Here is a 26,946-nt window from a genome sequence, read left to right on the forward strand (position 1 = left end):
GGCGTCGGCGTCGTGAGGAGAGCTCGATTATTAAATCTGCAGGAGAATCGCGACGCCGGCCAAAGTCCACTTAGACGGCTTGTCACGAGTCTTCAAATTGAACGTCCAGATGTATGTAGGACCGCGCATTCTGGTTCTGTAGACCGGGCATTCGTACATATTCTTTATATCTTGCTTGTCCTGCGTGATTGCCTTTATGAACACGACCGGCATCGCAGAGATTAGCTCCTTCAATCGCGAATCTGCAATGCAACCGGTCGCAATCTCCCATCGCGCACCCTCCATGTACAAGCCATTGATATAGGCACCCTCGCGCGGTGCCGTCCTGCGGTGAAGTCAAACGTGTTATCGTGCATCTTCATCTATATCTGTCGCTGTTAAACCCTTCGAGGACATATTTCGAATTTTCCCAAGAAAATTTAATATCTAACATCGTGGCGACCTATTGTTTTTTGACTTATTACGCGAAGGCAACTTACGCGTATATAATGATGAAAGGTAAACGAATTGTCAAAAATATCATTCGGATGATACAGTTGAATGGAAAGTGCCCGCGTCCTGAAAGGGTCAATTGTACGTTACCAAAGATACACCGAGTCTTACGTAAATTCTTCCTTGTGCTTTCTGGTTACGTCGCAATGCAGGCACATTTTGTCCAGGGGCCACTCGTTTTTACGAGCGGTTTGCTGCATGATGGCGGTAAGTAGGGACTGCGGATTGAAAAAACCACCCAGCCAGATCGACGATGGCAACTGTCGAAAGATGCGCAGCGCGAAAAAAATTAGATTGACCACAGTCGGAGACGAAAGGAAGCTCAAATATTAACGCAAAGTAAATGACAAACGTTTGCCAAGTCACTTTCCTCGATACTTGAACCGTGACAAAATTTCAATTCTCTTTCCCACGCTTGAATAAAATATACGCTGATCTAATATAATTTCTCTTTGTAATATCTCGCGACATATCGCAAATTGTGCTTTCTCCTTTACTCACATTAAAATCTAGCGTCCAATTCGTTAGCTCGGCTATTCGATTGAGCAGGTCCGTGAACCAACTCGATAATCCGAGAGTGGAGGGATAGGCGCGTTTGGTCCAAGATGGTGGTACAGACTCCATAAACAAGTAATTTTGCAAATCTTCCATATCCGCGCTAATCATGAGCTCGCCCTAAAACGGATTTGTTGTTATACCGCATAACTATTCGATCTAATTTCATCACGGCGCTCACCTTTAAGCCGAGATTTAGTTCTTCCAGAGATTTTTTTAGTTCCTTGCACAGTATATTCATACGTTCGCATTCTTGGAGAGCGACTATAACGAAAGGAGTACGATCTTCCGTCTAGAAAGTTTGTCTTATTTATTACCGTAAAAAGTAAAGTTTCATGTTAACGTGTCGCCACGTTATAAAGATAAAGAAGACAAAATCAAAATTCGCGCATCTAAAATAGCAATGAATCAAGTCAAGGATGTAAAACATAAAACAATAGAGATTGCAAAGAGAATATACGTAAGAGATGATTGCGATACTGTTAATTATGACACCGCGATATATTTCAATTGTACAGAATTGATAGTTATAATTTTTTTATAATGTTGTGAATACGTAATTAATGCTAATAATTTTATAACTATACTGCTTTTCAACCTTAAAATTTAGTCAATCAGTTTAATATATAGATTATGCTTGTAACGGTAATGTCTATTTAGTAATAGTTCAGCAATTCACCTTGTTCATCAAATCTTGTATATTAAACTCTTCGGGAAGCTTGTCCAGTACATCCTCTATTACAGCTTTCACCTTGTCCTCTTTCGATAATCCTCCGATCACAGTATCGATACTGTCCCGTGGTTGCATCCCCCAGATTGTTTTAAACAAGCTTTCTGCCATAGTTGTGAGAAACCCTGTACAAACAAATTTCGTTAACGCAAATGTAAATCAAGGAAAATAAATTAACGATTGAAATAATTCAGAAATTTTACCAATCTCCGCGTTCGGATGAAGTCCGTATAGGGTAGGGCTCTCCGGCGGCAAATAATCTTCTAGATATTGATGGTAGCCCGTGTAGTCGATACTAGGTGGCACCAGAAAACCCGGAGCCAAATATAATTCACCCTCAACCAACTCTGGTTGCAGGTACTCTAAGAGATATGTTCGGCATAATCTTCTGTCCCAATCATCGGTTATATGACCACCATACATGATTTCGCCAAATAAGTAGCGTAAATTTTCCCAAGGTATCTTAGTATTGCTTTCGAGATAATTCAACAGTACCGATGCACTGATGGTCAAGTCGCCAACATTGAAGGGATACGACTATGTATTAGGGACATATTAATGAGATGTTAGTAATAAAACTGGAAAGAGTAAATATGTTCGTCAAGAGGTGCAATATCTTTTGATCTCTCTCTCTGTCTCTCTCTCTCTCTCTCTCTCTCGCTCTCTCTTTCTACTTGTAACTTGATATGTGTCTGTTTTCATATACCTAACATTTTCCATCTAAACGCTCTATAATTTTTGTATAATGTTAAAATATCATACGTATTAAAACGATAGATAAATCAAAATTTTATATTATAATTGAAATTTTTAAAGTTTTTTCGTGTAATACACGATAATAAAAACATAGAATTTTACTGCAAATTACAGATGATCTAAAACAAACTTAAAAATGCCAAGTAACACAAATTTGTAAAATTTAAAATACTAACCCTATTCCATCCTTGTGGCCCAAATTTTCTACGCTCTGCCACGGCAGCGTGATAATAACACAGAGTGAAAAGAATAGCTTTGAACTCAGTCTCCTTGCTGCAAGATTCTAATACATCCTGGGTAAAGTTGTCCAAGGCTTTGTGAACGTTGGCGCGCATACCCGTTGGTGGTTCGTTGGTAATTTTTATGGCCAATTCTAGTATACCCTTTTGTTTGCAATGTATCAAAATAATAGACAAAATGATATTGGGAAAGTTTCATTAGTCGCCTTGTAAGACAAGCGCTCGGAATAGTACGCGCGATTTAGATAAATTAGAATTTATGTAATACAATGCGTTGTGTATTGAACATTTTTATTATTATTTTTAATAAAATATGAAGAAAAAAAAATTAGTCCTCTTTTGAGCAACTCCTCATCTTGTATTTGTTTGTGAGCTTTTGTTTTTACTTGTGGTATTATCGACGCGTGAGGATCTGGGCTTGGTTCTGCACTAATATAAAGCCGATAATCTTCGTGTGCGTCTTCCGAGAATTGTTCTATCTTCTTTTCCAAATTTGGCAACCAGTTCTTCACTAGATGAATGTTCTGGAGTATAACCCAATGACCATTGCGCGCTGAGACTTCTATCATCTCCTCCGCGATAGGTTCCTGACCTTGTCCTAATGATACATTGTGGAAATTTTGTGCGTCGAATGTAAAGCCGAGCTGTTTACCGAGACTCTCAACATCCTACATGTAATCATAATTCCGTTTTTAATTTCTTATCAAAATTACGTCAGGGAATACTTTGAAGAATGTTCAAGTAAAATCGCATTAGACGACACTAAAGCCACTTTGTCGAACTGAGTATTTAAATATACAATTAATGTTAAATCTACATTTAGAAGTATAAAAGGCATACTTTTAGAGGATCGACTCCTGGAGATAAAATAAAAAATACTGGCGTGGTCGCATTCGTTTCTTCGTACGACTTTTCAAAGGGTTGCATTCGAAACTGTAAGAATTTTTCTCCCAGTTTCTCTTCCACAAAGTACCTACATTCGTTAAAAGCTTAATGATTGAAGAGTTAAAGGAGAGTGAAAAAGTAAATCGAAACAAAATTGAATGTACTTTATGTTTTTATTAATATAACATCAATCTTCTATTTCTAAAAATAGAATGGATTTATTTCAAAATCTCATAACAAATCTTCTAACAAATTACCGTATAGCATAAACCATTCGATCAACTCTCACGCATCTCAGTATACAAAGTCTTTGAAAGGCTGTTTTATTTTTCCATTCCTGGGGGAATTTTTCTCTCTCAGGTGTTTCCGATTCGACGAATTTTTTCCATCTTTTTGCAGCCCCATCTATATCGCGGTCTAAATTGCGAAAAGTTTCTATTTCGCTCAGATACTTGATGCCACCCCAACCAGCGTTACTCAGAAAATCCACCGGACTCGTGAGGTCAGGTATATAAGGGAATCGCAAGAGGAAATCCATTTCGAATGCATCTACCTCTTTCATTTGTATTAGAATCTAAAGCACAGTATTTGTTCAATACATCTATATTACGTATAAATAATTGAAAAAATATTAATTCACTCTATAAATAGCAACTTCTTAAAATATATAACGTTTTAAGAAAAATTTACAAAAAGTAGAAATGCAGAAAAATTCATATCAAATTGCTAAAGTTACATGTAATGCTTGAAGACAGCTTAAGAGATCTTTCGCAGATTTATAGAGATTATTTAAAAAAGAAAATTTTCGAAAAAATACAAGACGTACTGTGAAAAAGAAAATGCAGCAAATGTCACAAGATCCATATTGTACGTCCATTTTTTCAAAGAGAAATCGGTCAAGTATTTTTATTTGTATTTATGAGGTAGTTTAGTACCTGAAGAGTTAGCTGGCACATAAATATGAGCTTGTCGCTCTCGAACAATCCTCTGCTGGTATATGTAAAAATCAAATACGTAACGCTGTCGATTAACTTGGTGACGCGCTTACTAAAGGTATCTGCCGACTCCGCAAATTTAATAGCGTTTTGAAAGACCGTGTTGAATGCCTTGAGAGAAAACTGATACAGCATGTTGATCTTGTTGAGATCGTTAAGGATGAAGTAGAGGAGGCTGGCTCTGGCTGCCACCGGTCGGTAGGACTCTCGCGCCTCGTCTATCTTTACGGCAGTCATTTTCGCCTCGACTGCCTTTACCTCGATCTCATTGGCAGTCTTCTTCGTAATTTCGAGATTTTCCACAAGAGCGGCATCACTCAAAACATCGGGACCTGCCGTCGCCAATCTTAACGAAACGATAAAAATAATTTCTGTAAATGCTTAATATCAAAAGATTGTTCTTTTTTTTTTTTCACATTTCTGTTTCGTGCTAGACTAATAAAACAAGCGAGCAGACATTCTGACCAGGTCGAATCGCGAATAAGACAATTTAAATAAATAATTAAACAGCGCAGAATGATTGTGTGTTGAATTGAGAATTCGGCTGTTGAGTAAGACATCTCTTTGTAAAGTCAATCGGAATAGTAGAGGAAAAAAAACATTACTTTATCTCTAACACGCTCATTTCTTTTTTCCTTTGTCTACGCACCTATGCAACAGATCATCTTCCAACGCTTTTAACGTGATCTTGAACGTGTTCTGCTGAGTCGTGAGCTCGGCTTTGCTCGACTCCAAATCCGGACGCTCCGCTTTCACGACGGCACCTAATAGCTGCTCTTCCAAACCATCTTTCGTAACCGTAAAATTGATGAGTGTAGTCTGAGCTTGCATCTCTGGCTTATAGTGAGGATTCGCCAGTTTTGTTTGTAAGATCAGACGAAAGCGTGGGTCATAATGCACCTCTTTGTCTCCCATCTTGATAGCCCTTTGTTAACGATCAATTTTACAAGATCAATTTGGTCAAGTAGTTTGTTTATTAATGAGAAAAGGAGAATGTACCTTCCCTTCTTTATTAAAACCCGACCTACGATTGGATCTAAAACAGCATCGACAGTTTCCGTGATATTTTCCAGAAGTACTACCTTTCCATTGGTGATAGCGAATTCAATTTTATCGAGATAATTCTTTTGAGTTAAACGTAGCACCGTCAAATCTTCTCCGTATTTGTGTTTTATCCATTTGATTCCTTGTAATTGCGGATCAATTATTAGTGGCCACCTAGCCGAATTTGTAAGTATCGTGGCATTTTCCGAAGACATTTTGTCTGTAGGCAAACCTATGTAAAGTTTTTAGTTAAAAATTAGCCGAAGAAATTTACTCGGTTATTCATTTGCTTCTTTTTTATTCGTTTACTCACGGAAAATCATCGATTTGTTTGATTTTCGTACTTAAAAATGTTCTGTGTATCTATTAATATAATTGATATTATACTACGATAGAGTCTTGAGCTTTTTACCTTCGTTATTCCATTGGGCAATTTTTGCATCGTCAGTTATTAATGACAATGGATCCAGACCTGGCGTATACGGTATTGGTACATCCAGATTGTTGAAAAACGGTAACCAATATGAATTCATAAGATCTGTTCTATATTTTTTTGTAAAACATCCCATGTAAGAAATGAATGCCGTGACAAGCAATACGTTGCCCGGTAGAGTAACTCCGGATTCCTTTAGTCTGTTTTACCATAAATGCGTTTAGGAACTTACTTAACGTGCGACATTATCTCAAAGTTGCATTAGAATAAAACTAACTGAATGAACAACAGTAAGTTTGAATAAATATCGAGTCAATCAAATGAAGTACATTTGATATCTGTTTAACTGGTCATCGTTTGTTTTTTTTGTTGTTCAAATAATTTTCTTTTCTAATATTTCTATAATATTTATAATATTAAAGCAAACCTACGTACAGTAGTACAGTTTCAGCCCAACGAACATTCTCAGACGCTAGACCGTTTATCAATCGATTTGCTAGGTCTATAATGAACGCAGTCGTATCTGCTTCATCTTGACATTTTTGTTTCTCCTCTAAAGCCACACTCATTTTTTCGCCCAAAATATCCAACACTTTCTGAAGCTCCTGTGCGCGCATATAAAAAAACATCGTTAGAACCTGATATAAGAAACGGATGTGATAAAGGCTACTGCATTACTGAAACCAAGCTTACCGCTAAACGGTTCCTCAAAGAATTCAATTTATCCATAGCAGCTTTCAATTCGGCGTTTGTCTGAGCAAGCGCTGCTCTTAAAGGTTGTACACTCTCGTTGATATAATGAAACACGATAATATTTTTCACCCAGCTACAAAGTCCCGCTGCCGCTTGCGATTTTGAATATATAACCTCCGGATTAAATTCTAATCATGCGTAATTATTTTAACATATTTTTTATTCTCAAATGTATTATAGTTTTCTTACGCATAAAAGATGTATTTATAATGTTTTACTTGACGAAACATCAGATTTGACGATATACAGATTACCTTTATCAGCGATGTACGGCTGAACTGCCTTTACAACTTCCGGATGTATATTCTCTTTATCATAATTACGTAAGTTTGACAGAAATCCATCAATAGATCCCATTATCGCTCTGCAAGCCTTCCAAGATCTATCTTTTGGAATCTTTCCTCCTGGCGCAAATAAAACGAGCACGGCCTGGGCGACCATAAGCACGGCATCCGGCGGAGATCCGAAAGATTTCAATTCGGTCAAGTTGTTCTGCAACGATATAGAAATTATTTGTTCTACTCAACTGAAATTTTATATTTTAGAGTAAAAAGGAAATATCTACAAGATGCTTTTTTTTCTGATTTGGCATTATAGCTTTAAAATATATCTTAAGTTGTTGCTTTTACCTGGAAATTTGTGTTATGTAATTTCGTCTGTTAATATTTATTTATCTATAATTGCAATGTAAATCGCAAATTCGTTAACCTTGTTCAAAGTATCGAGCGCAGCTTCGGCCTGCCTCACCGCTGGCTCCGCACGGGCCAAGTCTTCATCGCAACGTTTTTGGTTTTGTGATACTATCTCGTTGATTTCCGCCACTTTTGCCTCTTCTTCGGTTACTGAAATTTTCATTGTGTTATTTTAGCATTGTTGTTTTTGTTCTCCTATATCTTACCGATAGCTTTTTCTGCCTCCGCTTTTACATTTTCCGCACGTACTTCCATCAATATTGCATCAGCTATCTCATTCTTTTTCTTTAACTCGATCTCTTGAGTCGTCAGAACGATCTTTAATTCGTCAGCCTACCTCGCAAAAAGTAGCTTAGTGGATGGAACATATGAAATCTTTGCAGTACAACATGGCAAGCATGTTTGTTAATTTTCTGTTATACTGCTATACATATATTCGATTATTCCTATACAATATATATATAATAAATACGCTAAATCTAGCGAGAGATAAACCAGAAGCTACCTGAATCGCGCAGGATTTGAGTTTTACCAATCCATCGGTGAGACGCGAGATCATTGATTTCAAATCATATGATTTTTCTGTTAACAACTTGGAATATAAAGAGATCTGCTCAAGGAATGACTTGGGTGTCGTGTAATTGTATCTTCTTTCATTTTGCAAATATATCGCGGACACATCGTTAACGCTTGTATGAACGAAAGACATGAACAGCGACACGGAAGTTCGGTATTCGACCGGTAATTCTTTTAACTCCTAACATAAAGTTAGAGCATTGCAGATTAAAGCTGTCTACAGAAAAGTAGTGTAAAATAATATTTCACTTTAGCACATTATTGGAAACAGTGTAAGTAATGAATTATGCAATTATTCTGAACTTCAACTGCTTTCAAAATTTTGACAATTTTGTAATTATTGAATATTAATTTAGAAAGAGTTCGTGAAAAACCTCTAAAAACGTTGTCGATACGGATTCCAACGCTTTCTGCGGCCAGTCTTGAAACCAGTCGATCGCAGCGCAATTTACTATTGCAGGAAATTTCCTGGCCCTTTTCCGAAGGGTTGCTCCTACCGGTGAAAAGCACAGAACACACTTCAATTGTCTTCGTACGCGGTCGATAAAAAATTTCCAACAATTCTCTTTAGTGTCAATTAATCCGGTTTGCTTAACCTGCATGATGAGTCACCGAACGAATAATCATGATCCATCTCTCAAATATCTCAGAAATTGAGCATTTTCAGATTTTAATGTAAAAAAAAGATGTATATATAAAATAGGATAAAATAGGATAAAACAAAATAGTAAAATCTTCTTTGTGTGATTTTAGATACACAAGTATATATAATACTTGAAATAATCCGATATCCCACACCTTATTAGAATATAGAGATTATTCTAACAGTACTAGAAGAGTGATACATGTACTTTACCTCATTGCGCATGGCGTTGATGATATTTTCCGCTTCGTCATCGGCAAACAGTTCCATGATTTCCCCCGTCGCTAACAAATCATTCACCACAATCAAGAATTTTTCTTCCGCAATTTGAGAATCACTCATTAAAAAAGTAATACCCATTCCCTTCAATCCGGCCTTTATATACAACACGGCTAAGTCAGCTTTCAGATCGTTTAAGGAGTAATCTTTACGTAGTTGTATTTGAAACACCTGTTGTACACATTAAAATTAATATACGGGTAAATTTAGCAAACTTTTTTTAGATTTTTAATATGTAGATTTGTTAGAAATTGTTTTAATAATTTGTACAGGAAGTAATTGATTTTCTGTATTTTTTTTTTGTATTTATTTGTTTTATTTATACTTGATCAGTTAAAATCGCGACTTACACCAGTCTCTGATATCTATCCTGTCAAGTATCTTTTTGATTAATTTGGAAAGTTCGTAAAATTTAAGCATTATGCTTACAATGCCTGATGAAACACAGCTCTATTTACCTCCAACGAGGAAACGAAAGAAGCCAAACGCGATAAAGATTGTTTGCCGCTACCACCTACACCCACTAGAAGCGCATTGCCCCTCGGTGCCTCCAAAATTCTGTTGATGCGACACACGTGATACATAGCATCTTCGAATAATACTAGATTCATCGCTGACACCTATATTTGATCAATAATTGATCGTAGAGATATGAATTTGCGTGTGTAGAGATATGAACGTAATATAAATGTGGGAGTTATAAATGGTTGAATCAGAAATCACTTTTCAATTAGCAGTATACATGGTATTTCATCATGTACATGTATAAATAATGATAGTATTATTACTTGGCCCAGAATTGCGATATAATTATTTAAAAAGAAATTAAAAAGATATACATTGTAAAACTAAGTACATTATACGGGATGATAATATATGATCGAGATAATACCAGTTCATTATAATTGAGCAACGCATTGTCGAGTAATTTTACAAGCTGCGTCCAATTTTTGATAGGCGCGTATTTGAGTTCGCCAATTCCTTCTGCGAAATGGCAGTATATCAACGGCTGCTCCAAATTAACTTCCTTTTCGTTCAACTCCTGAGAGATCGTTAATCAGTGAAATAACTGATGAGTATAAATATACACAAACATGGATATATATATATGTGTGTGTGTGTGTGTGTGTGTGTGTGTGTGCGCGCGCGCGCGCGCGCGTGTGTGTAAGTACATCATAAGTAAACCATTGCAGAATAAAATTAGAATTACAAATTTTGTTCTATTTGTGACTATGACTTTCATTAATCTCTTCTTGTTAAACGTACGGGTATATTTTTGCGAAGCGCACTGATCAGTAGCTGATCGAATACTTTCTGGTCTTCGAAGGTTACCAATTTGTCACGATACACTCGCGTCGCTTCATGAGCGTAAAGCCTGATTATGTGACTCGGAAGTGGTAAAACGTCGCCACGGGCAAAGAGCATCCCCTGTGCGTAACATTGAAGCAGGATTATCGCCATTATTATGCGGAAAATCATGTTGCCGTTAATGTCGATCAATGTTCTTCGCAACTCTAACCTGGAATATATTGGTTAAATCGCGTAAATTGAAAACATAATGAAACTTGATGACCGTCGGTAGAAAAGTCGTGGCGATTTTATCATGAAGAAATAATGCGGCTTCTATCAAAGGGTCTATGAATTTTTGCACTGCTGGATTAAACTTTTGCTGTGGATTAATCACATGTTGCTTAAGGATCTGACTGTATATCATTACGAGCGCCTCTTTTTGCGGAAAACTGAGAACAAGCATTAAAGATGTTAATACAATGATAAAAATACTCGCTTGTATATTTTATGTGTATATATATATATATATATATATATATATATAAAATTGAATAAAAAAAATTATAATTTACCTAACTGCGAACACGGCAAAGTGTCTTTGTAAGCGTGGGTCTATGACGAAACTGCCTGCAGTAGGATTCATGCCAGATACATACTGCGTATTGTAAATCTCCTTCAAAGTTAATTTTGTTCTATCATACCTGCATTATATTTATCACACTTTTTATTTTTTTCATTCATGTTATTATTTTTATGTATTTTACATTAGTGACGAGGAATTGAAATTGTGACAAATTGATAATTCAGATTTTGTGGAATATTTAACGACCATAATGAATTATTTCTGAGATAAACGCTTAAATTAGTACTAACAGAAATTAATTTGTCACGCTCTATACATCTCACCCTACAGATCGAAATTATTACCAGTGATTATAATCGATATGTTGTCTAAGCAGGGTATGAGGTTGTACAGTTCCATAAGTGTCCACTTCCGGCATATTCATGTCGTCTATGAAATATACCAAAAGTTTTTTGCCCGGTGGACCGTAATTACGTCCCGCTTTCTTCTCCAAATGTTTCTCAAGTACTTTTTGCAACATATCTTTTCAACGAAAATGAAACCAATGTAGTTTATCGTTAAAATGAAGGCTATATCAATCATAACAATTATACAATTGGCAATCATTCGCGAAGAACTGACAATTTATCAGAAATTAAGTGTTTTTTCGTTTCTAAATATTCATGTATTAATATTTCACAAACAATTAACACTTTTAAAATTAATTTAAAAAATTTTAATTTTGAAAGTATTAATTCGTCTATGTCTAATTTTCTATAGGCGTAACAATAATTTTTTCAAATTAAAATAATTCTCAATAATTCTATAATGAGAATTATTATTTCGAAAACTTTTATAGAAAATTTGTAAGAGTTAATTGCAAATCTCTACAGTTTTAGAAACTTGAATTGCCTCTCTTATTTACCTGATGTAGTATAGAAATTAAAGGGAACATTTGCAATGTTATAATTATCTCCCAAGCTTGCCAATTTGTTGGCCATAATGACACTTTTTCCGGAGCCTGCTCCACCCACTAACATGATCGGAACGCGCTTCTTTATTAACAAATCCATGAAAAAACACAAGCGTACTGTTTCTCCAGTTGGTACCATTGCGGACTGTATTAAAAGTTAAATATCTTACATATCTAATATATTATATGTACAACATCTTATTTTTATTCTTACTGTTGTGATTTGGCATGTTACATTCTTATTTTCAAATAAATTAATAAAATTTAGAGACAACCTGAAGTGGAATATCTGAATCCAATTCAAACGAGATGACTTTTTCCGTCCAAGGTATTAATTTTTTCGTTTCTGGTTCTATAAAGTAATTGAATACAGTTCCACTTGATGGAAACTTGACAGCTCTGAATTCATTTTGCCACCATTTGCTAAATTCGTTCCGCCAATCAACCAGCTGATCTCGAAACATTGCTGAACCAAACGCCCAAATGCAGGCGAATGCAAAATATAATTCATGCCTAAAGTATAAACGTAAATTTTATCTTGTATCTTTTACCATTAGTTATTATAAAAGGGATTGCGAAAACTATTAGAAAACTTTATTTACTGATGTCATATTACCATTCCTTTGGGCAGTCCGGTGGTACATTTTCTTTAATTAGAAAGCAATCGAGTAAGTGACAAAGCATTTGTAAGTGACATATTTCTGGTAAAGGAGTGACCTTCTTGAATTTTGATTTTGTTACTTCCAGCAGAGGTGGAACGTATTTCTCGAAGAGAATCGACAAGTTAGCTCGTTCCGAATGCTCTCTCGTATCTAACCAACTTGCTAAATATCTAGGCAAATTTCTCGATTAAAACTCGGAAAACAATTGATATCCATTAAACAACAAAATGAGAAATCGCGTGACAACAATTTTTTCAAAGCTTAATTGTAGCCACGTCTTTATTTTTTATTTGAAAATATTCTTTATCATATTATAGCATATGAACGCATACATACATGTATGTAGAAATATACTACATTATGACATAGTAAGTATATTTATTGCTTACGGGGTCCAACCTAAATCTTGTGGATTGATATATAAAATTCCTGCTCTAGACACCGTTGCAGGCGTAGCTGTCCTGAAATAAAAACACGAATATTAAAAATGCGTAAACAACCCTATTTTTAGAAATGAAATTTTTTTGCCATAAAGTTCCACATTTTATGTAAATATTTATTCGTTAAAACAAAGCAAAACTAAATTTTGTGTTTTAATCTTTCTTTAAGTTTAACCGATTTCAATCCTTTTCCTTGAATAAATTTTCTCTGTACACTCAGGTGATAAATATCAGATAATTAGGTGATGATAACAAATTTTAATTAAGCTACTGAAATTGTTATTAAGATTTTATCTGAATAATAAAAAAAATGTTTTTTACGAATTCAAAAGTTTTATATTCTAGTACTTAGAAATAAAAAATTATAGAAGATAATTGACTGACTGCTAAACAATTACTTTAAATTTGATATTTCGAAGAGAAGGCGCATGTGTTTGGTTAACGTGATTCTTTCATTACTCGCTAATGTTAGAACCTTGTTATCGTCCATCACGGTATTCAGGGATTCGATCCACATCGGGTCGATGTCACCGTCGAATACGATCCACTTTGGATCATCGCCGGTCATGTTGGCTTGCTCCCTCATTATCATGGAGAACAACCTGCAAAAGTAGCAATAAGAATAGAAAGTCGTGGCGAGCCTATTACGGAGCGTGGGCTAATGTGGCGCGTTTGATCGCGCGCTGAAAATTGACGGGTGTGCTATCTTCCAACCCGTCTTTCCATTCCCTCGTTGCCGGATTAATGACACCAAATAACTCGTCGTTGGTCACCGCCTTTGGGTTCAAATCGTTGTAGAACGGTTTGCGCTTTTGGTTTGAGTACGTTCGGTTAAGCGTTTTCCAGACTTTGGTCTTACCGGTCCCGGCGAGGCCAACGATAAAGACTGAATGTCGAACGTTAAACAACTCTTCCAATTGTACCACCTGAAGCGAATCGATGGAGAAACTCTCTTTCTTTCTTTCTCTCTCTCTCTCTCTCTCCCTCTCTTTTTCTCGTTTTGCTTGTCAATTAACCATTCAAGGTGAACATTACGTATATAATATACCTTGAGAATAAACCCGTCGTCTGGTTGCAACTTTAAGTCAAGAGCCGCAGTTTTAACCATTATTTCGAAATCTAAATCTCTCTTTCGCGGTACATCCAATGCGGGAAATAAATCTCCTGAATAATAATAAAACAAAACAATTACATCAACGTATCTAAGAAAATTGTAAATATATAATTTGTCTTAAAATTTATTATACTACTTTTTGTGTAAGTAAATTTCTTGTTAAATTTCTTGTTTGAAAGTATTTTACAAGTTTTTGTTGTTCACGCGATAACTAACGAAACTGACTATGCCAGGATAAAATATGATGTGCTAATAAACTTTTTTCTCCGTATAATTTTTTTAATTTATTTCCTCTATAGCCAACTTTAATAGCATTAATCTGCCTCTTACCTATTAATCCTATGAACACGGCTACATCGTCAGTCACGATTTTTGGCATATTAAAATCTCTTAGAGCTCTCATTAGCACTTGATCCTCCGGCCTATCCCTATCACCACGTTTCAGCTTTCCAGCGACGACTAAAACGGACTTGATGGCTCTCAAACCCCAGTCGTAGTGATCTTGCTTGGATAAAAGCTCTCGACATAGCATGTATAGGGTAATAAACTTCCTCGCCAGTAATCTCGCTTCTTGGAAGCCCTCGGCCACTAACATAATCTCACAAATTAGTTCAAAATCGGGCACCACCATAGCGCAGGGCCTGTTGATTTATTCCGGATTAGTTACGCAATATTAACTCCCGATAATCTCCCTCGTATGATTCATTTACCGAAATAATGTTTTCAAGTTTTCGGGTAATTCTGTTCTACCGGCGTAACCAGGATTCATCGTTATGAATATGCCAACTGAATCCACGATATTAAGCTCTTCCCCGAAGAATAAGAATTTCTTTTTCCGGTTTTTGACTCCGTCTAGAACACATTTCACTTGCACAGCCACGACCGACAATACCTCGACAGAAATCCTATTGAATTCGTCGAAGCAACCCCACGCTCCAGTTTGCGCTAATCCTTTGTATATGTTACCGCACGACTACAGATATTCAAATGTAAAACAACAAATTTATGAATTTTATCTTGTATTATACTTTATCCAAAATATAACAGATATTCATTATTTACATTATACGTTGAACAAAAATATTATAATATCTTGGCACTTTTCTTTCATAATGCTTAATATATTAAACGCATTCAAAAGGTCGTAGATGTATTGTCACAAGATGACTAAAAAAATCACGAAATAATAAATTTTTTTTTATAACCCATTCCGTTTCACTAAATATGCTGTGTAATATGAAAATTTATAATATTAGGACGAAGAAAGCATAATTATAGTGGAAAAATTATATATCATTTTGTACGATGTAATTAGAAAAAAAATCAAATAAATTTACTTTACAAAAATATACGACAAGACAACATCTTTTGAAACTGAACATTTCGCGTACAAGTATCTCTGTAAAAAAAACAGAAAGAGAGAGAGAGAGAGAGAGAGAGAGAGAAGGAAGAAATGTACTTTATAATCCATTTGTTCGGAACAGTTGAAGACATAAACCATTTGTCCAAGAGCTCTACCGAGGTCCTTGGTCGTCTCGGTTTTCCCCGTCCCTGCAGGCCCAGCCGGTGCTCCGCCCATTATCAGATGCAACGATTGCGTCAACGTAATGTAGCATCTGTCCGTCAACGGCGTAATTACCAACCGTGGCACGTTACCCAGGTACTCGTAAGCGTATATGAAACATGCGTCGCAAATGTTGGCGAAGCAATCTTCTGATTTGTCGTCCCACCTACGAGGCGAAACAATCTCTTTCAATTCTCTTTTTTCCTGCACCTGCGCGAGAAGATTAGTGTCTACGGTATCGGGACAGGAATGAAATACCGGGATGGAAATTCAATACAGCTGTATTACGATAATCTATATTTTCAAAACCGATTTATCGATACATTATATAATGTCGGTGTCTCTATATTTACAAATGTTATTTGTACGTTTTTTTGTTTTGCTAATTAGAGAAAGAATTCTTATAAATCGTCACTTTCTTATTAATTTATTTGAATCCATCGATGGATTCGAATTAGAATTTAGTTAATACGAATTTTCGGTGAGCAGACAATTTCTTCTGAAAGCTCAGCGATATGTTGCGTGCGAATGCTTTTCTAAATAATAAAGAAAATCAGTTATTTTTGTACAATCTCTGGTGCAATCACCTGTGTTTTAATTGCGATTGCCATGTAAAATTAGAAGAGTTCTCTGCTTTAATAGTTATTAATTTTCCGACAACGTCACGCGCATGCACATCGATGGTACAGATAGTCATGATCTTCTGGCGATCGTTCTCATTTAACTCGCCGCGCAAGATTGCGATCAAAGTATTTAGTTGGCCGATGTGTTTTTTCTGGTAATCCTTGAGCGCGTTCTCGAATCCCTCTTCGAGTCTCGCGAATGCTATATTCACTTCAAAGGTCCACCAGATTTGTGTGCCGCATAGAGCTGGCTGTGCTTCGTAATCTAGAATCCAAAGTTCGCGAGGCTTCTCCTCGTACGTTGTGACAGCCTGATTGAAACGATGTCTGACGCTTTTTCTCATTGCCTCTGTGACGCGATTTAACCAAATTTCAACCTGTAAATGAGGCAGAAGTGATCGAATAGCTGAAATAGCGTAGCGGATAGCCATGATGTACAAGTAATAAGAAAAAAATGTAAAATACCAAACATACGTTTATTACTATTATTATTTAAAAACATACTAGTATATAAGTTATGATTAGTAAATAGTTTTTATATCTATTGTTCCATATCTTAAGTTTTGTCTTTTGAGGTTGATTAACTTTATACCTTTCCCGTGCAGTCACATGTTCCATGCATGGCCATTTCCTCTCCATCCTTTGCTATCATCTTGTTAGCGTTTTTCGACGGGTTAGATTTTCCTTCTTCATTTTTCCAACGGAGCTTTGCCAACGAATCATACAATTTGGACAAATGCTTGGATACTAATTCGGGATTGTTTCCTGTTGCAATAAAGTATACGTAATTTCGCAAAATTTCTTGTCATGAGAGAGAGAGAGAGAGAGAGAGAGAGAGAGAGAGAGAGAGAGAGATTTACCATTGCTTAATATGTCCAATAGATCTGCAGACGAGATGAAATAAAAACGTGGATAAGCTAATCTTTTCGTCTCTAGGTAATCAGTCAGAGCTTTCTCGCAAATATTTAATTGTCTCTCCAATTCCTCGAGCCGATCCAAAAGTTTCGGTTTATTCGTTGACTTTATTATATTCAGATTGCTCAACATTTCTTTCAACAAATCCTTGAGAGAAAATCCGAAAATGTCCATTTAATGTAATCATATATAAAATTTAATTATATAAATTATTAAAATTGTAATTACTTTAAAATCCTTGTCTATCTTCTCGAAACGTTTCGATTCTTCCGGCAATTGGCTTCTTATGTCTTCCGATCCAATGAAAATGCTCTCGAGGTGCATCCAAGCTCGTTGGACTCGAAACCAGGCATTGCTCGTGACATCGGCATTGTTAAGCTTTTGTTGCCAATCTGTCACGTCATCGAGAAAGTAGGCAACATATTTGGACTCTAACATGTTTTGCAATTGTACCTACGATAATAATCTTTTCTATCTTTAGGGTTCAATTAGAAATCTAGATAAGGCACATACCTGATTTTCTTCCAACATCTCCATTACTTCTTCGCTTATATTTAAGATGGTAAGTTTAGTGCGTTCATGTGTTTCTTTACCGAACTCAAGAACATCCCATATGTTGTGCAACTCTTTAAAGACTTTCTCCATGCTCATTTCTTTAACTGCCTTATCTACCATATCTTTAACTTGCTCCTCGAATTTGTGAAGCTCTAGTTTCAATAAATCTTCTAAAGTGGTTTTATCATCCATAGTAAATTTCACCTGTAGGATGATTTTAGTTAGAATTGCTAATGTTTAAATCGATTGGATAAATTGGTTTGAAATAGAAATTATTTTTTATTGTATAGATCTTTAAAGTTTACTACTAATAAAATTAAATCTCTGACACACACACACACACACACACGCACACACAATATCATATATTACATATCATTTTTTAATGGTTGATTAATTTATAAAATGAATATTTTGAGGTATTGTATATCTTTGGATAAATAATATTATTTACACACCTGGGTTTTAACCATAAGTTCTAGCCAATGTCTGTCCTTGATGGCGGGATTTTGTAATTCTAAAACTGCTCGTAATGATGATATCATATTTTTCACTTGTGCTTCTATATGAGCATATAAATCCCAAGTTCGTACCTCTTTATCTAATTCTAAATTAATATAAAGCAAACGTTTTTTAATTTAGAACATGTATTTTGTATTAACATATGTATATACCTATATATATATATTTGTAACATATTTGATAAATAATTTCAAAATATGTGTATTTAAATATTGAAAAGATATATGACATTTCGACTTTGCGAATCTCTAAAAACTTGATATTATTGAATGCATCAATTATTAATGCAAAACTTACGTCTCAACTCCCGAATAAATTTTTTACACTCTTGTTCCATTCCCTCGACATCTATTTTTTTCCAAAATGTTGTCTTCCATTCATCTAGACTCGACGCAATAATATTAACATAATCCCAAAGATTCTTCAGAAACTTTAAGTCTCTTCTAGCAATCTTGATTTGTTTAAATTCTATCATCTGTTGTTCAAATATATTCGCTTGATCATGTAATCCCTTTAATTCCTCTTCCAACCGTAGAATTTCTTTATTTATGTTATCCAACTTCTCATACACATTCGTACAGTCGAAACTATTGATTGGTTGTAGTTGATTATTGAAACATAAATTGTATTCCAATAGTTAAGTAATTGAAAATCTGTGTAGGTAAACTTAAACATTTTTTTTAAAGAGGACATAGCTCTTCGTATATCATTTTTAATGACTTTATTTTTTTATTTAAATAAATGTTGCGATTGCTTTACCTGAACACGATGTTCTCGCGAAAACGCGCTAGATACTGCTGTTGTCTGAAATCATAATAATTGAGACGTTTCTTCAATAAATCAATTTGACGTGCCATCAAAGGATTCACAAGCTGTTTCACTTGCGCTGCCCATTTTTTGACCGTTGCCCATTGCTCCGGTAATTCTGTCAACCAATTATAAGTTTCCTCGCCGAATTTCACTTCGTATTGTTTAAGAAAATCTATAGTCTCCTGTAATCGAATAAAAACTAATTGTTATTAGATGTTCCATTTTATATAAATTATTACAAATAAGATGGTTATTAAAAAACTAAACAGAGTTACACTACTTTCTATATTTATATTTTCTATTTTTATTACCTTAATAGGCTCCCACATATCGTCAATTTGGAATTGTCGATCTCGTACTTCCTTTAAATAATATATAGTGTTCAACAAGTCCTCGTAATCATCTGGTTCGATTGGCTGAGTAAATTTCTTTAAAGCTTTTGTCAAGAATTCACTAAGATCTCTGAGTCTGCAACACATAGTGTAATGAAAATTGAATATATTAATATGTGTGCAATATTAATTAATTGATAAGATTTAAAAAGAAATATAAGGTACCTATGATTAGATATTAGGTACCTTATATTTCTTTTTAAATCTTATATGTACATTATAATGAATACGTACTTGTTGTTGACATGATCAGACAGATATGTCTTGAATAAGTTAGTCCATTTGCAGATTGTGTTCAGTAAAGCTTGTTTCAAGGCTCTTATATCTAGCCGTAGCCAACGCAAGAAAACTTTTTCATTCTCAAACTCGTCGCATTTTTTATAAAGTTCCATAAAGTAGTCAATTTCTCTTTTAAAATCAACCAATGCTGGCTTTTTCTCTTTTAAAGATTCCGATAAATACTCTTGCGTTATCATATTTTTTTCTTCATCCGTGAGTGCGCGACCAAAACGTAAAAACAAGTTTAAATATTGTTGTCTATCGTCCAGCCATAACCAGGAAAATGGTTCAAAAATCTGCAATTCAAGAAATATTGGTTTTTGTAGAGCATAAATAATGGATAAGTCATGAATTATGTAGATTTCAGTTGTTTTCTCTTAAATATATGAAGTTTACACTGTTAGAAAAGTGATTGTTCTCTTATTCTAAAGTTTGCTATCGGAATCCTTATCTTTCTATTGATTTGGAACAGTAAAAGTTTTATTGCATCACATTCACGTTATCAAGTTATTACTTTCATAGATATATGACAAGCAAAATATATTTTTACGTGATTAAGATTAAAAATAAGAAGACCGTACAGTTGCTTGAAGATCTTACCAAGATATATTCCCGTGCTTGTATCAAACCTAACTTGATTCGGTTACACGTTTCCTCGAGCATGAAAACGATATTTTCTTCTTCTGCTAAATCAACCTTAAAATATTATATAGCGATTAATAATAGAAGAATCATAATATCATATGTGTGTGCATGTGTACGTACGCGCGCGCGTGTGTGTGTGTGTGTGTGTGTGTGTGAACAGTTATGAAAAAAAAAAATAAAACTTTAAGTACTGAAATCCACAAATTAGCTGAAGAATTGGCTGTTTTTATTATATATTCTCATTCCTACAGCGCAGTTCACTAATTCCTTCTTTTTAATTAATTGTTTTGACACAAACAATTAAGAAAAAATTATTTTACTTTTAACATGCAAAGTATGATTGTATGCGCCTATTATTGATCACCCTATATACAACGACGTACTCCATAATGCTCCCGTTCCGTTGCAATGTCAGGATCTACGCGTGGTATTAAAGTTCCCATTCTCATAATGTCAAGCAGCAAACCTTCGTAAAATATATAGAAACTCTCAGGATCGTCCGGATCTACCGCAGGACGAAAGACAATATTGGGTATCTCGAGCGACAGGTGAATCTCGAAAAGAGGTGATACGTTACTCTCCGGATCGGTTTCATCGAGCAGATAACATATGCTACGGTGCAGATAACGCGCGTGAAAAACAGTTTCATTATTAATTAGCAGTATTTAGGAAGATTTCTAAAGAGCATGCTAATCTTTAACTTTTAGTCTTTATACGTTACTTTAATCGATTAGTAGAAAATAATATGAACTTTAATAATGTTCGATGGGACTCAATACCTAGTAGAAGCAGCTTGGATCAAGGCTTTGGATATCAAATTGTCGACGTAACCGAGATAAGGTTTCCATTTGGTCATATTCTGAGCGATTAGCTCGTCCGTTAATGTTACTTCAGCTATCGCTTTCATTCGTTCCTGCTTGCCGGTTTGTTCATTTTCTTTCTTTTCATCAATTCTGATAATAATGATAAAAGCGTATTTTACAATAAGTCAAAAAAAAAAAAACTCTAATTTGATGCATACCTCAATCCGCTCGGTAAAGTCCGCACTTCCTCTGCACCATCTGTTCTTTCTTCGAATTCTCCAAATTCTTCAAGTTCTCCAACTTCTCGTTTTCTCGTATCTGTTCGCTTGTCTGTGACTAATATATTATAATTTAATATTTCGATCAAATTAATTTAAAATCTAAAAAGTTGTCTTATAGATTCGTTATATAAAAAAAAAATTAAAAGAAGTTTTTGAAGAAAAGAAGTGAATAAAAGTTACTCAATTCAATTTCATCTTTCTCGTACACTGAATCGGGCAGTAAATTGAAGTAAAATTTATAATTTTCATCCAAGACTCGATTTAGTTCTCTATTGGCTTGCTCGATCTGGTTATATCTCTTTTGGAACTTCTCGTCGCGTTCGCCCACAGCGAGCAAATTCTCATCTTTAAAATCCTTGCGCTCTAATATCGGCGACATCGCCCACGTGTAAATCATTCGCAACAACGTGTTGATGTTTTCTTGAGCATAAAAGATTCGCGAATGTAACATTCGTATTAGATTCAGCAAATTATTTATGTACTCTGGCACTTCTGTAAAACAAATCCTCGATGACATTATATGTTGTCACTGTGAAAATTGTTACGGAGTTGATTATCTTTTTGAAGCAAGACAAAAAGTTATCTGAGGACGTTACAACCGCGATTCTAAGTTATAAAGATTAAAAAAAATTTATTTAGATATGTTGTTACTTTTAGTTTATTATTTGTATGAATAACACATCTAAATGTTTGTATATATAACATATAAATCGTCACGATTAAGAATTTCACCTGGGGAATTCCAATTATAATTTTCCTGGCCAGTGTCAATTAATTTGTCCACGTTTTCAATTTCGTGCTTCAATAATTCAAACTCCACAGGCAAACTGTAATTTCTTATCCAATTGTACCTATCATTTGAACAATGTATGTAAATAGAATTATTTCTCATCAGTTAATAATATGTTTACTTACCATTGTACGAGTAAATTGAGATTGTAGGTAGTCTCAAAAAAATATTGCATTCTATTATATAATTCGATTGCTTCCTCGGGTATGTCTGTCCTCTTCATCATGATCATAAAACGAATTTCTCGCAAAAGAGCAGTTAGTTCCGGATTAAAGTTTAGCTCGAGTAGCTTGTTCTCGTGTACTGTTAATAAGCTTTTCGACAAATGAAAGTCGCTTGTATCGACTACCTTGTTGGCCCAGTTTGTGAATATTTTGTACTCCATCGCGTCCATGAGTGACTTATGAAAACACGGTGTACTTTTATTAACACAATTCGAATATTGGTCGAGTACATTTGACAGATAGATGAGATAGATAGATGTCTTAACATTTATTTTACAATCAGATGATATTACTTTTTGTACGGACGCGTTATATCATAAATAAGTAGCTAACAATAATCGTAAGCGAGTGACAAGTGATATTTGATATGTTATATTTTATAAAAAATTATATAAGCAGATATTATGCGATAAGTATTACGGTAAATTATATAAAGTGAATACAAGCAAATAAAGACATTGAAAAATCCAATATTCATAGTAGTAATCTTACATTTACTGTCTAAGAACATATCAGTCTAAGTCAAATGATGATTAAATTCATCGTCTTTTTTTCTAGGATTTTGTGAGATATTACCTGCATTTGATCGTACTTTGGTTTAGTTTCACGTGCTTTTCTAAGATTTATCAAAGGATGATCGACTAAATTCATCCATTGCATTGGAAAGTCTATTCGTTGTCGCAACTGCGTCAATGAACATAATGCACCAGCGACATGCGGAAAATACTGATCGGTTTCAGTCCATTCGTCATCCTTGTAATCTTTGAAGGTATTATCAAATATGACCTGGAAAAATTAAATGGAGTCTGTATCAAACCCATCATCTATCTTTACGGCTTATATTATACTTATTAAATATTAATATTGCAGAGCACTTTAATGTCGTCAAAGTGGTCATGAATTTTGTTAAGCAATCTCTCGTAATTGTGCCATAATTGTGCCATGATGATTGGTCTGTTGGCTATCGAGCCTAGAATCCATATTATCTTAAACATGATTTCAGCATTATGTCCTTCAGAAAATGCTTGATCGAATATATTTGCCAGCTGTCTGTCAAACTCTTCCACCTACGGTAAAAGAGTCAACAATTTTTTACATTAACAACAGTAATTTTATTATACGTTAGAAATAATAATAATAACGTATACGATATCTATTATAATATATCTATATTATAACATACGATTATTATGCTTACTTTTGCTAAAAAAGAAATAACATGATCTGTGAATCGTATCTCTTCTGGTATCAAAATATCGTATTCTAATTCGGCAAATTCAGAGTAGATTTTAACAAATTTTTCATGAATGTCATATATCTTAGAACATAATAGTTTGTTTTTTAAATTCGCTAATTCTATCCTTTCCAGTTTAAAATATTCTTGGGCCGTTTTAAATAATGTCTGACAAATAATACATAATAAATGATTATCATTATTTATAAAATTATTTAAATTATTTTATGTTAAAAATAATAATCATATTGTTTTTATTGTTGTTGTTAATTGATACGCGAATCCAATTATGGAAAACTTAATACTTATTTTAAAAATAAATTACGCACTTTGATTTCTTCCAAACGTTCTTCAAAATTTATTATTCTTCCAAGCACCAACTCATCATCAAAATTCCATGGAATTGATTCGGTCGCAGATTTAAAGTAATGATCCAATCTACTTCGAAACATTTCAAATATTTCTGTATAATAAGTTAAAATGTTTGTCACATGCATTATACGTTTTAGACTATCCTCGATATCGTCAGTGAATAAAGTACTCTGATCCAAGTATTTGGCAGCCTGCGAAGTTTTTAGTTAGTGATATAACAGACATTTCTGTGTTGTTATAGAAGAGAAATAGATATGTTTTCCCATTAATATCGTAATTAAAAGCGCAGAACATTTGGGCGTTAATGACTTAAAAAATATTAAGGAGACACAAAATTTAAAAAAACCACATTAGAACAGAAAGCTTCATTTTCTTTGTTTCAAAATGAAGATGATTAAGATATTTATTAACGCATACTTTCTTGAAAAATATAAATTATTTTTTAGTTGTCATGTAGAGAACAAATATTGTTTCTTGACTTCTCGAGTATTTTAATAGATAAATACTTATTTTTTTCTTACATACCTTGGCAATTAGCAGATTAGATATTTCGGATAATAGCGTAATTATTCGTATTGGAATACAATAGTATTTTGAATTTGACCATATCAGGCATATACAATGCAGCAGTGGTTTTAATTTCTGCTGTACGTCATTAAATTCGATATTTTGTACATCTTCGAAGTGAGACTCCAATGCTTTTAAGTAGGCGCATACATCGCGTGCTTCGACTACCGCTTAAGATAAAAATTCTTATGAATATTATATCATTTTGGTGTGTTGAGTTTATTTGAATTAATGAGTAAAATCTTCTTCAGAATAACTCATTAGAATGAGGTAGCGATATATATTTATAACAGTTAAAAAAAACAGAATGCCTAATCGATATAATTAATTAATAGTCTTTGTAGTATATCTTTCTATTAACGCTAGCAAGATCTAACCAGCGATAACGTCCTTCAACAGAGCTTTGAAACGCGGTGAATAGGGGCTCTTGGTTAATTCTAGAATAGATGCCATCTTTTTCACTCGTAGATCCCTCATTTGACTATGAATAGATTCAAGATTTACAAGTCGTTGACACCAGAAATCGATTTCTGCAAGTGCATTATTGATGGTTAACATTCTTTAACTCTTAATTCAATTTCTTTCAATTAAATCTGATTGGTAATTATTGATTCAGGAAAATAAAAAAATATATTCTTACTAAATATTCTTTTATGTGTTATGTGCATATAAAAGTATATAAATTTTATTATATTTTAATAATTAACATACGTAAAAAAATTTGTATAATGTTTAGAATGTCAAAGAAATTCGTTTCTAATTTTGCGGTTTAAATATTGCAATACCCGCGCTTGGTAATAACTGCTTATCATTTCTTGGGCTTTCTTCGTATAGCGTATCATTGATTTGCGAGCACCATTTTGTTACGATAATCTCTATATTGGTTTTTAAAGGAACATCGACTTCGACACCTCCACTCTGCTGCGCTTTCCATTCCGCCTCGAATATCTGCTCGATACCCATTGGCATTGGTAGTAAGGTTTGTCCCATCATCTTACCTTTTACCTGAAAGTGATAACTTTTTGTCGATACTAAGAACGACTAATAAAAATATTTTTGCCCTATTTCGAAATTCAGATATCGTGAAATTTTTGAAAAATATTTTTTAATAGAAAATTTATTAAGATAAAAAAAACGAAGAACATACTTATTAGATATCAATAAACCTGTTCCATATTTAGCTATTTTATCTCGTGGGTTGAGAATTAAAGCTACTCATACCTGGCATATTAAGTTGCGAAGATCGTAAACGTGCTTTTTCACGTCCTCACCGATAACACGAGGCCAGCCCTTGTGATTTTTCGGATTCGATAATATCGGTACATAAGCCTAGGTAGAACATTTACATAAAGCTCAAGTTTTTTTTTTAATAGGCGCGAACAGTATTTAATTTGACAGTGTGCAATCGTCACACCTACCTCTTCAACCAAGACGGATAGTTCTTCGATAGGTTTCGAAGCCATGTCGCCAGGTATAATAACGCTCCTGTAATTTTTTTTTGTGATCTCGACAGGATACTTTTTTATAAAATACGATGTCTTTATCCGACCTGGCGTTATCTCAAGAAATGGCACTAACATACCAGCTGAAGTTAGTTGTATTATTAAAATCATTTCCGACGGTGTACCGAAGAATTTCATAATCATCTCCTGACATTTTCGTAATACAAATAAAATATCTATTGAACAATTTATTTTTATTTGTCTAAAAAAAATTTTATTTGGGATTGCTTTCACGCGGAAGTAAAAAATTCCTTCAATTTTTTCGAATTTCGATGAAAAAGATCTTTAGACATTTTCCATACAATTTCAATATATTGCATTTCTTTCACGTACATGATTAATAAACTAAAATTATGTGTATATATACATATACATATGTAAGAAAGACAGGCAGACAATAAGAAAAACGATATATATATTGTTTAGAATAAGCACAGCATAAAACAACAGTGTGTTACATGAAAATTTAATTTAGTTCTCGTCGAGTAAGGTTAAGATTTGGAAGAAAATATTACACCTTGTATTCCTCGTTTGTTAACATCTTCATCCATTTATCGGGTTTAATTTTTCTTGAAAGTACCAAATATTTATAAAGGAACTCAATACGCTCATCATCTTCTTTCTTCTCTTCATCTTTTTTGTCAGCCATTTTTCCATTTACAAGAAAAGTTTGTTATCCTCAACGCTTTTCAACTGAACAGTTTGAACATTGCCAATTTGTTTTGACAGAGAAGTTATTTTCTAAAATAAAAGGG

General features: G+C 34.2%; 1 protein-coding gene across 1 annotated transcript; it reads right to left on the reverse strand.

Moving 5' to 3' along the window:
* On the reverse strand, nucleotides 1-26,930 carry LOC108754723 (dynein heavy chain 9, axonemal-like). Its single transcript, XM_018497248.1, has 65 exons — nucleotides 26,709-26,930; nucleotides 26,108-26,338; nucleotides 25,911-26,018; nucleotides 25,475-25,694; nucleotides 25,067-25,219; nucleotides 24,648-24,859; nucleotides 24,080-24,313; nucleotides 23,715-23,918; nucleotides 23,392-23,583; nucleotides 23,093-23,302; nucleotides 22,418-22,692; nucleotides 22,235-22,353; nucleotides 21,683-21,994; nucleotides 21,440-21,557; nucleotides 21,198-21,371; nucleotides 20,802-21,030; nucleotides 20,374-20,469; nucleotides 19,729-20,069; nucleotides 19,414-19,570; nucleotides 19,052-19,284; nucleotides 18,590-18,879; nucleotides 18,229-18,377; nucleotides 17,729-17,974; nucleotides 17,444-17,668; nucleotides 17,161-17,362; nucleotides 16,893-17,065; nucleotides 16,265-16,677; nucleotides 15,573-15,843; nucleotides 14,824-15,086; nucleotides 14,444-14,754; nucleotides 14,048-14,163; nucleotides 13,714-13,925; nucleotides 13,398-13,601; nucleotides 12,949-13,020; nucleotides 12,514-12,729; nucleotides 12,173-12,410; nucleotides 11,850-12,042; nucleotides 11,290-11,467; nucleotides 10,935-11,063; nucleotides 10,592-10,811; nucleotides 10,339-10,500; nucleotides 9,965-10,114; nucleotides 9,531-9,692; nucleotides 9,007-9,243; nucleotides 8,525-8,746; nucleotides 8,080-8,331; nucleotides 7,781-7,907; nucleotides 7,591-7,724; nucleotides 7,137-7,374; nucleotides 6,823-7,010; nucleotides 6,565-6,734; nucleotides 6,109-6,329; nucleotides 5,652-5,928; nucleotides 5,302-5,577; nucleotides 4,593-4,998; nucleotides 3,915-4,231; nucleotides 3,613-3,745; nucleotides 3,159-3,440; nucleotides 2,710-2,916; nucleotides 1,981-2,314; nucleotides 1,727-1,902; nucleotides 1,229-1,339; nucleotides 994-1,167; nucleotides 604-752; nucleotides 1-325 (listed from the first exon to the last, which is right to left on the reverse strand). Exons 1-65 carry the CDS (start codon nucleotides 26,838-26,840, stop codon nucleotides 31-33), a joined length of 13,671 nt encoding a protein of 4,556 aa, XP_018352750.1. The 5' UTR covers nucleotides 26,841-26,930; the 3' UTR covers nucleotides 1-30.
* Nucleotides 26,931-26,946: the final 16 nt, after the last annotated feature.

Source organism: Trachymyrmex septentrionalis, unplaced genomic scaffold (genome assembly GCF_001594115.1).
Source record: "Trachymyrmex septentrionalis isolate Tsep2-gDNA-1 unplaced genomic scaffold, Tsep1.0 scaffold80, whole genome shotgun sequence".
NCBI lineage: Eukaryota > Metazoa > Arthropoda > Insecta > Hymenoptera > Formicidae > Trachymyrmex > Trachymyrmex septentrionalis.

Coding starts and splice junctions, on each gene's coding strand:
- LOC108754723 (XM_018497248.1), bottom strand. CDS start 26,840: ATGGCTGACAAAAAAGATGAAGAGAAGAAAGAAGATGATGAGCGTATT. Junction 23,919..24,079: donor AACGTTTGGAAGAAATCAAA/GTGCGTAATTTA, acceptor ATTATTTGTCAG/ACATTATTTAAAACGGCCCA. Junction 21,558..21,682: donor GAAAGATGAAATTGAATTGA/GTAACTTTTATT, acceptor ATAATATATTAG/TCACAGACAAGCGAACAGAT.